General features: G+C 35.0%; 1 protein-coding gene across 1 annotated transcript in view; it reads right to left on the bottom strand.

Annotated features, from left to right (window-relative positions):
• Window positions 1–2799, bottom strand: part of LOC107192137 (mucin-5AC) — a 40278-nt gene extending 37479 nt beyond the window's left edge. Inside the window, exon 1 of the mRNA XM_015581334.1 lies at window positions 2703–2799. Coding sequence (XP_015436820.1) covers window positions 2703–2799 — 97 coding nt within the window. The remainder of the gene's footprint in view (window positions 1–2702) is intronic.
• Window positions 2800–12199: the final 9400 nt, after the last annotated feature.

Here is a 12199-nt window from a genome sequence, read left to right as displayed (position 1 = left end):
ACTTCGTGCTGCTATATGTAGTGAGTTTCTGCAAAGTGAACGTTCTGAACGAAACGTTACTACAGTAATTCTGTTTCGCACATTACTTATTATTGTATAAGAGAGATCGGTTGAATACCCACTGACGGTAATCACTACATAGACTGCTGATGTTTATTCATTTATGGCAGAAACAAGGGTGAGAAAGTGCAATGACATCAAACTTTTTACATATACTGATCAAATTTCTTTATATGTATAGTGTTGATTCAATACATCCTCTAGTTGTAGACACTGTTTCTTCCATGACTCTGATTTCTGTAAAACAGCTCATGATAATAGATGTTCGCAAAAACATCCGCAGTCTTGTAATCACATTCATTTATTTACTGCATGAAATAAACAAAGGAATATTTCATTGTTGTTAACATGCTGGCCACTAGTCAATTAATATTAGGCATAGGGTGATCCTCTCGCTGCGCAAACCAAAGGCCGTGCCGCCCATACAATCGCAGCTTTTGAATTTGCGCAGCGAGAAGAACACGCTATATTTATTTACTTATATATTTGAACTATCATACGGCGGTAGCACTTTTTAGTCAGTTCCGCAGCAGGTAAAGGGTTCATAACCTTAAATCACGAAGAGAATTTATATTCTTTTAGAAGTTAATCAATTCGTCCAGTCTTATTATAGGATATTTTATACTGATACGAAAAAGAAGTACACTTTCGCATATTTTTTTGTTCTGCTATATAAGAATTTCATAATAACTGTTAATTAAAAAATAACAATATATTTTTATAGATACGGTCTATGATATTTGTTCATATTGGATCAGTACTTGTTTTTGTTATAACTTTCATTATATTCACCTTTTTAGTGCAATTTCATTTATTTTCCAAATGGTCTTGGTAAAAAATAAAAAAATTCACGACGGACCTGGTGTCTTTCTTATCATCAAGGCCACCCCCTCACCATTCGAAAGCCCTTTCGAAAACTGATCGAGTCATAAAATCCAGTTCTCTATAATGAAGAAAATTTGAATACTTTTATACTGTTTCTGTGAAACTACCAGAATGGGAAATAAATTAGAGAAACGTGATAATTTGTAACTACCTACAGTGCAACAAATACGGGCAAGTCATACCAAATTTAACCCTCGCAATGCCAAGCTTTTTTGTGTTACGTGAATTATCATGGGGTTATACCATATAACAAACTATATACCCACATATCAAACACCTAAATATTTTGCGGAAACTTTATACATATGTATATTGTATACATATATCTCAGAATAAAGGGCCTAAGATAAATTATTCCATGAAAAGTAAACAAATCTATTGTAAATAAGTAGTTCTATAAGTAAATTTTTTCAAAATACAGAAATTGTTTCAAAATGGAACTTCAGGCAACTCGGACACTGTCACTTTGAAAATCATATCTCCTTGATCAATCGTGTTTCGCATACACATATTAATTACACGCATCACATACAACTGTCACTTTGTTTAGTTTATTGTACTTTTCATGATTTTTGTGGCATTCCTTTAAGTACTGGCGACCATTTGCATTATTATTTGACCTTCTTTTTAAATTTCTATGGAACAATGTTTATATTCTCGTATAAGAGATACTTTTAAAAAATAGCAGCGAAACTGGAAATGTTATTAGGTTGATATGCAGTAAATATCCGATCGTTATTTGTGTCAGTATTATCTGCCTCAATGAATGAGTCACTATTTTGTTTCCAATAAACTGATTGTGCAATACAAGCTTAAAATATCATTCATCTGGTTATTAAAATATCGCGGAAAACAAGAGTGCATATCATTATAATACAAGTTGGTTTTTTTAAAAACAAATTCAATCGATAAGGCGTCTACTATAATTAACCTCAACTATATAAGGTCTAATCACCTTTAAACCATAAATTTTATGTATTTATGGTACCCGCAAACTCAACAAAACGAAGATTGTGAGGAAGACTAATACAGTTTAATTTACTTTTAGTTTAATAAATTTGTTAATAAGTGAAATGAATTTCTCTCTATCTCCGCTTTAAAAAAAAAACAGTTTTTCACTAAGTCAAACGATCATTTATTTACCGCGAAACAAACATAATTTATCTGACAGCACCTTCGACAGGTTATAACAGCCTCAGACCATTTCAGGACTATCAGTTTCGGTTTTCATCGACGCATTAACATTTCACGCCCATCGACTGCATAAAAATTTGAGGAATACGAATCAGGCACAGAAAGGCTGTGTGACCAGTGGATCGTGACAACCGTACACCGTCAAACCAGCGGGATTACATAAATACCACCTACTCGATCCTACCCGCGTGACGTCGTCAAAATCGAACGGAACATTTCAACGGTGACGGTTGAACAAACTCTGTGGCTCGGCACAGCGCGGGTTACAAATCACCCGGTAACAATGTACATACATACATACACCGAGAGGAATGCCATAGGAGGCTGACGGGCCAGTAAAAATTCAACCTGGAATCCCATTAATCACGCCGCGAACCCATGCCACACGTCCGCGAGGACGTTCACGTTTCCTCTGCGCTGTAACCGTGAAAGGATTGCGTGCGCGCGCGCGGCTTCTTGACGTCAGCGCTACCTGACGCTCGGTACGCGAAACGATATGCTCAAATGTTGTGTGTTGGGTTGCAACAGCAGGATCCAGGGGGGTATTTTTTGGCAAAACGTACCTTGCCTACAGTTGGCAGCGAGGAAGCAGCAGACGAGAAGTAGACACGTCAGAGTCGTTTCGACGGGCCAGCCATCGTTTCCTTTAAGTCTCGACATTTCACACCAACTGTGTTCGAATCACCCGCACTGATCGCAACAAAACAAAAAAAAAACAAAACACAACACTTTCTACGAAAATTTTTAGGCAGTTCGCCCGAATTGTCAGAATGACAGATTCATCGTTCACTGACGTCGATTTTCTGCGGGTTTTCGATTCCCGACGTTCATTTGCGCGCCGTCAACGGTTATCGAGGCACCTGGGACAGACGCATCCTCGTACAGAAGAAATGAGACGTTTCGCGAGCACGGCGCGCTTGTCACTGGCCACGGATAGAAAGCAAAATCCAACTTTCACTTGGTGGCCGCGCGCCTCGCGAGGCGGAGCTGGCACGCCGAGGCCATCGGGATCTTTCCCTCTCTTTTCCGTGCACCGTCGCCCGCCTCTCCGCGGGTACATGCGTATATACATAGCGTATTTTATGACTATCAAACTGAGAGGGGGGGGGGGCATTGAACACACTTAGAAAAATCCGCGGGGACGGGTTTTAGCAAAAATTTTAGAACGTCCGGGAAACGACCATTCTTGGACCTTTCCCGAAGGACGACATCAGGGATGAACGATCTGTCCAAAGGCTCGAGGACCTTCACACACGTACATGTACATGTTTTCTTCGTTTCTTCGAACGATACATTAAAGGGTGGTTTCCAGAACGATTTGTCCGCTTGTTCGAACTACATAGTGATGGGCACCATCGACTAAATTAAACTATCGAATAATGACTATTTAGTGGCAACGTACCATCGACTATTTAGTCGATAGTTTGTAGTCGACTGAAATTTTGTTTTATAGGTTATGTATAGATTATGTCGTCAACTTTTCAGCACCATTGGTGTATTTACCTTCTAGAAATGTATTAGTTCATAGATAGAATTTCAAAAATATAAGTGGTAAACAAGTTTTTTTAAACAATTACTAATATTCGATTTTTTGTAAGCTATTTACTATTGGCACTTAAAAAATTAACTGTTCTAAATTTTTTATGTGAATCAATTAGGTTACAAGGAATAATTTGTACAGTTCTTGGTAATGCATAAAAAAATATATGAAAAAATTGCAATTGGTTTGCATCACGAAGAAAATAATCAAGATCCAGTCAATAGCGATCAATAGCTCGATAGTTCAAGCGAGTCGCTTGAAGCGACTAAATTTAATCGATTGAAGTAGTTGCTTCAAGCGACTAATATTAGTCGACGATTGAAAAAATTAGTCGACTGAAAGTAGTCGTTGGTTACTATCGACTTAGTCGATAGTTTTTAGTCGATGGTGCCCATCACTAGTTCGAACGAAAAATTGAAGCTGAGGTATTAACCCGCTGATTCTCAAATTAGTAGGCACTGAAATTGGTTCATGCGGCCTTGTAATTATTGTCAATTTTAGGGAATCGTAACTTTCTTAAAATATAATTGTATTTAATCTTGTAGTTTCATTTTATCTTCTACAACTTCATCTTCAGGTTTGATAAGTTCGTACATTGCGTGAACAAGAAATTATGGGTATCCGCAATGAAATGTAGGTATTAATTCTAGTGTGCACTTTGTTAACGTTTTAAAAATACTTATTTGTTTAAAATCTTAATCGAAGTAAAAATAAACAGGAATTGTTTAATGGAAAGTGTGCTACAGGAAATATTTGTTAAATCTGTCGACTTAATGAATTTAAACAGTAGGGAGGCACAAATTTGGATTTTTTTACTATCCACACATTTCTATGTACAATATAACAGTAGGACAAATGAAAAATGTATACTGAATAAACTTTATATTGATATCGATATTATTTATCAAATAATAATATATAAACATTTATTTTGAATACCATTAATAGAGAACCGTACGAAGTTTTTCTGGTATCTAATATTTTATTGCTGCAAAGGAAATGTTTGTACTTTCTTATATACTATATGAGAAATAAGAGATTCGTGTACACGTTTTGTTATTTGAAAAACGTTACATGATTTTTATTAATTGTATCCATTTGCCAATTTTGGGAAATAACCAAGTTTTAATGTAGTTGTAGAGAATTTTTTATTTGATTGAAGGTAGTCTAAGTTCTAGATGCGAGTCTACAAATCAATGGTTATTAAGTTATAACGGAAAGTTTTAATTCTAACCCCACTAGTTTATCATTAATGCCACTTACAAGGAGAGTATCCAAAGTATCCAAGGCCTCCGATTGATTTGGTTTTCAGATATGTTCTAAAGGACCACGAAATAAGAGATATGTATTTTTTTATATCGGCCCATTTTACTACCCCGAAAACCGGAGGAGCAACACGAAAACTTCCAATAGAAGACACAATGTGTTTATGATAAAAAATTTGTTTATAATTTTATTTTACATCTTATTAAAATTTACATAATGACAAAAAGTAACGAGCGTTACATTCCAACGCCATTGATATATTTTTTTTTAAATTGCCTCTACAGTCTCACAGTTTTTTCTATTATTATTTATATCCCGTGCACACGCCCGCTGTTTCAGCTTACCATTGCTTTGGTTTTCGGAAAATATATTAATAATGATCAATTTATAAATATGTAGTTACTACAGATTTTATTTTAATATTGCAGCTCATTTTAAAACCTGGTTGAGGAAGGTCTTTTTTCTTAAAACCAAAACAAGTGTGTTGTTACGATTCTTGCAGTGGACACTGTGAACAAGATGTACATAATGCGTAACCAATGGGTAAAGAAATTATAATTAAGAGAGTACCAACAGGTACCACTGAACAAATCTAGTCTCTAGATGTTTATGGAATCAGGATGTGCATGAATTACGTTAGGCGTTTTTTCGACGATGTACTGTTGCATAACTATGACGTTAACCTTCATGTAAGAAACAATATAATTAAATTACAACCATTTGTACATAATAAATTATCTTCATCGAGATATAAAAATCTATTCCATTATTCTTGGTACCAAAGTCGTTATGCAGAAAAACAGTTAAGAGATTTTGTAAATCTTGTAGATTTTGTTTTCGAACAGAATACAGAAATGAAATGTGCACTCTGTGATGAAACACCGATAGTTAAATGCTCTTGATGTAAAAAAGCATTTTGTTTAAAACATTATTTTCACGAATATCACTTTTGTGACAAGTATGAACCGTAAAGCCTCCGATAATACATATATTCTCCGAAAACCAAAGCAACCGGACACTGATACTTGAAAGCACTTTGCGGAAGGGCTTTCGGAAAAATTTAATATTTTTTCGGGAAACGACCTTTTTTTTTCCTTTGGAAAAGTCACTACGGGGATCGACGATATTTTGAAGGTTTGAAGTCCTTCGAAACCGACCGGGACTAAGTTTATTTGAAAATTAGTAAAACTTCGTGACATTTGATATACAATATTATAAAAAAATTGTGATCTGTACTAATGAGCTAGTCAATCACGATACTGGAAATAAAATCAATCACTCAATCTTTTAATATTAGCTTTCATGAAGAAGTGTATCGTTTTCCATCCTATTTTAATAATAAAGCGGTGAGTTTTTATTAAACTATTAGGAACATGAAATATGATTATAATATATTACAAAAAATTAAACAAACAGGAAAAGGATTTGTCTGAAATAAAGGTTCTTTTGTTTATTACATACAAATTTATTCTTTAATTGTGTATTAATTTAACTATTTATAAGGATGTAAATTACGTAATCGAATTCAAAAAATTAATTCTGATTGTTATATAATACATGGAAGTTTAACTGTATTATTTGATGTTCAGCGACAACTTTTGAATGGACGTTTCTCCACAAAAATATTTCAAACACCCAATCAACATTACTTACATGTAAATGTAGGATTTTGAACTTTTGTGTAGTCAATTAGACATTGTACGTAATTCAATTGATCCAGATGTGGAAATGATATCAATTGAAATATGTTAATTATTATCGAATAACAATTCATGTTACTCACATTTTAGTGTTTAATTTTAATTTTTTATGAATCCTATCTAAATGTCGTTATTCTCCGTATTTCTTGTACGAAGTTGTTAATGAATTGTTTAAAAATAAAGGGATACTTAAATATTTTAAGAAACATTGAAATTAGTAAGTAAGGCGTGTTTTGTGAGAACGAGCCTCGCGGTAGAATTGGCCGTTTTAGTGACTACCGTGACCTCGGACAACTAAAAGGCCGTTTACCGACACTGGAGCCGATATCAGGTGTTATTGCGAGGTTTCCTAAAAGAAATGTTTCGTCACCAAAGCGGCCGAAATGCTTCGCGGCCGCTAGAAAAACAAAGACGGTCCGTCGACCGAGGGGGTGAGAGGAAGCTCCACGGAACTCGCGAAAGGCGAGTCGGGCAGTTGGTCGAAGACAATTGTACCACGCGTATCTTTTGAGAATAAGAATTATATTTACTACACTTTTGACAATAAGAATTATATTTACTACACTTTTGACCATAAGATGTATATTTACTACATTTGTTACGTTTTTTACAAAGTAAAATTGAGAAGGACTGTATCTTTTTATTAGATGTTATACTGGTAGTTTTGTATTCGAAGATTTAAGAAGATCCTGTTTACCGATCGGAATACTTACTTATCATGTTGAACATTCTGTGCGAATGATGACTCCATTTTTCGTGTTGTTCGACACTTGAATCTTATTTCACACTGTTATGATCTCATTAATATTTTTATAAATATTAACCTCACATACCGTGTGCTGTTATGTTGTTTTTCAGTCTTCGTCACCCGAAGAAACTTTATTCAATAATGACTATTAAGATATCTACAGGTTGAGCCATTTATACAGATCCCTCCAAATGTCTTCTAAACCGTTGATGATATCGAAAAATATTACAGATAAACATTGAATGGTTTCCAGGAGAAAATAATGTGATGTAACCAGTTTTCTTATAGGTGGACGCGTACAGGACATATGAAGGTTCAATTTGTCTTTTTAAATGGGATGATCCATTTTTTAACGCATTAGTCGACGTAGCTTATCATTCCCTACAAAAAGGTATGTAGCTCTTTATACCAAAAAGCAATTATTTTTAAAAACAAATTCGGTACATACCGAACATGAGTACCACTTCGCTATATTGAAAATAAAATATCTCCTAAAATAATGGTTTTTTTTTGTATAAAGCACTTCATACTTTTTTTGTGCAGAATGACAAGCTGCATCGTCTAACGCATTACAAAAAATACGATCCCAATTGAAAAAAAATTTGACCTTCATATCCTATTCTATGTGCCTAACTACAAAAAACTATTCATATTGAATGATTTAAGTTTTATTTGAAACATTTGTTGGTATTATCAACGGTTCCTAACAAATAACTCACCCTGTATATTACTTCCGTGATGAATGTATTGTACAACATAAATGGATTCGTTCAATATTTTGCAGTACACTAAAATTTTCACTAATAGAAACAAATTTTCGGATTGTGAAAACAAAATTTTCCGAAGCATGTATGGGGTAGGTAATCATTCCAATTGGCAGGACAATATATAATACCACAAAAGATAGATAATATAAATATACAATCTTGTTATTAACTTATCGGTCCTATACACTTCGCTAATAAATCTACATGTGTTTTTTTCTAATACCACAGAATTCATAATAATATAAACATAATATAAAGTAATAACTTCATAATAATATAAACAATAATAAATAAGTAATTGCTAGACATATTACGACCTAACAAGAGCTGTAACACGGAGTCAACAGAGTGCAATCACGGAATAACCAGTGTTTCATGAAAATTCAATTTTGCAATTCTCTAACTAAATATACATAGTAAATTTTTGTTAACCTATTATTTGCCTGTAGGATGTCTGACTTATCACTGCATCCTTACCTCATTTTCAGAACATGTAAATATGACTAGTTAAGAGAAAAATTCTAAAACTATCACGATTTCACCGGAGTTTATCCTACTTGTACACCGACGAGCAAACTCGACTTCCGTTAGGGGAAAAAGCGGCATAGAAGAAAAGTCTTCTACCCCTTGGTAAATTTATTCCAGGTAGTGAAATAAATGGTAAATCGAATCTTAATTTAGCATACATTTCAGTAATTCCAAATACCTACGTTACTTTTTCCCGTAGTGGAAGCTGAGTTTGTTCGTGGGTGTACATGTGTAAAATAAATACTTTATCCAAAAACACAAAATACGAGTACAGTAAGCAACAATAAGAACGGGCCTTGGGATACTGGGCATTCTGTGCCTGTTATAATAATGAACTGGTTATCCTGAATTGGTTAATGTTTTTTTAGACCACTCTACATACTTCGTGGATTGTGGTTAGGACATAACTCCGAATTTTATCGGAGTCTCGACGATTTCATTGTATTCCGGGGAATGCAGCCCAGGAATGTCATAACACGGGCGCGTCCCTCAGCAGGACCTTCAGAAATATTTTTTCGAAGTCGATTTTATCCTGTCGCAACACGTTCGTTAATCCTTACCGGACGCGGACGACCTTTACGAATCGATGTACTTTCGATCCCCCAGAGTTGATTCACATCCGGCCAGAAACCAGATAGGCTTCTCGTAAGAAAAAAGACGAGCAAGGTCGAGCGCAGCTAGGGAAAGTAATATCGTGACGCAATGAGAATGACTCTTGGCAACGTTTCGCCCTAGGACAAAAGTACCTTAAAACGATAGGTCTGGTAACCCGAACCTACAAACGCGACCTGCTTTGTATCAACAAGCATTCATATGGGACATAACATCTTATGGGACTTGGTGTCCCACGAAAATCACGCTGGTTATAGCGCACGTCTACATCCCAGATAGCACCGTACATCCTAAGGACGTCCGTTTCATGTCCAGTATACATATATCCGAATGTCCTACGTTCATTTTGGACATTCCTAGGACGTTCTTAAGACTTAAATTTCGGATGTTCTAGAAACGTCCGTCCCGAAAGTCCTACGAATGTTCTCAGGACTTAAATTTCGGATGTTCTAGAAACGTCCGTCCCAAAAGTCCTAAGGATGTTTTCAAGATTTACATTTCGGATGTTCTAGAAACGTCCGTCCCAAAAGTCTTACGGATGTTCTCAAGACTTAAATATTTGATGGTTTCGTTTAGTATTTTTGCCAATGTCATTCCGTGCAAGGTGATGGAACCCCATGAACAAAGTGTCAGTCTTTAAAGATTCAATAGAGAAGTGTAACGACACTAATGGTTTTGTGCGAAAACCTCAAGAGAGTTGAAAAAACATGTTTTTTCTCAAACTGTCTCTAACCAACACCGAATCAGAGTTTTGCTGTGAAAATAGACATAAACACAATATACTTGGAGACCATAATCCCCAGACCTATATTTTCATTATAATTGCCATTTTAAACATTTGGGAAATGTTTCTTATACGTTTATTAAGACATTATCATAGCGTGTTTAAAATCTCTTTAAACGTTCCCAAAACGTACAGGGAATGTTACTTTTACACATTCGGGAACCGTTCTGAGAATGTTCAGACAGGATGTCCTCAAGACATTGCACTTTGTAAATAGAACTTTCCTAGGACATTTAAAGTGCACAGCACGCACACACGCGTGACTGCATATAGCGATATAAACTAACGCTCCCGAAGCATGGGAAAGAAAATTACATTGCATGTTAGGCCTATTCTTATATCTCGTCTATGCTTCGACTGCCGGGTGTCGAGTCAACGAAGGTCATAAATAAAATCCGGGTTTCCCTTACTCAGCGTTGCCAGGAAAATTCCTAATACCCTTTCTTCTCTCGATCTGGTAACAGTGCCCGTACTAACAATACTAATTACTATTATATTAACTATGAATAATAATTATACTAGTTCGCCTAGATAACATTAATGATTCTGTTGGAAGACTTATGAATTTTTATCTTGGAAATTATTTATCGTATAAAGTTCGTTTGTGCTTATTTGTTTTTATTTAGAATGTTTGGCCTATTTGAATGCTATTTTTTTTACATTGAAAAATCATTTTTACAATATAGAAAATTACAAACAAGTTTCTCTTTTGTAAATTTCTCCTTGAGGGCAAGTGTGATCGCCCAGCAATTTCAACATAAAGAATGCCATACGTTATAAAATTATACAGAAGTAACATTACTTTCAAACTTTTATAAATTTGGATCTGTGTGTTATATTATTTTTGTATAATTAATACAAAATTTGTATATAATCATATAAATAAACGTAATTTTATTAATTTCCCATCTCATACAGTAATTATAAATACTATCGCATTGTGGTCATAATAAATATACCAAACGCTACGTTTGAAATCATTGTAAATAATGTATTGTACATAGTTATTAATGTTACCTAGGTGTACTACTATAATTATTTAACACCTATAAGTACCCTGATAACCAGTTGTGTACAAGTTTGAAGCAAATTGCCAGCAATAACCCAAATAGCACAAAAACGTCCTATGTACGTCCGATGGACGTACGTTCCGGACGTTCTGTACATTCGGAAGATGTCCCGAAAGGGTCCATATGTCCCCGTTAGGTCCTCGTTCAGATCTTTAAATGTCCTAGGAAGGTCCTATTTACAAAGTGGAATATCTTCAGAACGTCCTGTCTCAACATTCTTAGAACGTTTCCCGAATGTGTAAAAGTAACATTCCCTGTACGTTTTGGGAACGTTTAAAGAGATTTTAAAAACGCTATGATAATGTCTTAATAAACGTATAAGAAACATTTCCCAAATGTTAAAAATTACGGTTACATTTCATTCTGTGCAAGATGATAGAAGTCAGGTTAGGTTGGTTTGCGTTTAATAAATAAAACGTTCCACACAGAATTCACATAATTCGTCCTGTCTTTCACCCATTCTTGCCAAGTGATGGTTTAAAATCGCATGTCCGGTTGAAAATCCCACCACTCTCCTCGCATCTTCCCTAGGTAGGTTCATTAGCTCCTTCCATTTTTTGTATATTGGGTCTGTACCCAACATAAGCTTAATCACCCGACAACCTATAGCTTCATCCCATTGCTAACCTTACTTGCTGACCTTACCATTTGAATCATTAGGAAGGGAAAAGAGATCCGATCATTATTGCAGTCTCTCTCTAATGTTGAGGACAATTCTTCACTTTGGAAGAGCAGTCTATCTTTATATGGTTATGATATATTTATATGAAACAGTTATTATAATTGCGTTTTAGGAAATGAACGCAGGTATTGCAAATCGCAGATGTGACACTAATATCTTAGTGGACAAACAGTCAATTATTTTTCTTGAGCAATTCATATATCTAGTATGCGTCATTTATTGTAGAAACAAGCAAGCGAAATGTACGTACATTTTGATATCGAATTATTTATCGACGAGACCAAGAACCATGCCGAACTATGGAATCCTTCCATAGAAAAGTACTACGACAAAGTAAAAAATCAAAATTTAATCTATTATTCA

The sequence above is a fragment of the Dufourea novaeangliae genome, unplaced genomic scaffold (genome assembly GCF_001272555.1).
Source record: "Dufourea novaeangliae isolate 0120121106 unplaced genomic scaffold, ASM127255v1 scaffold303, whole genome shotgun sequence".
Taxonomy (NCBI): Eukaryota; Metazoa; Arthropoda; class Insecta; order Hymenoptera; family Halictidae; genus Dufourea; species Dufourea novaeangliae.
The sequence above is the reverse complement of the archived record's forward strand: the minus strand, read 5'-3'. Positions and strand labels throughout refer to the sequence as shown.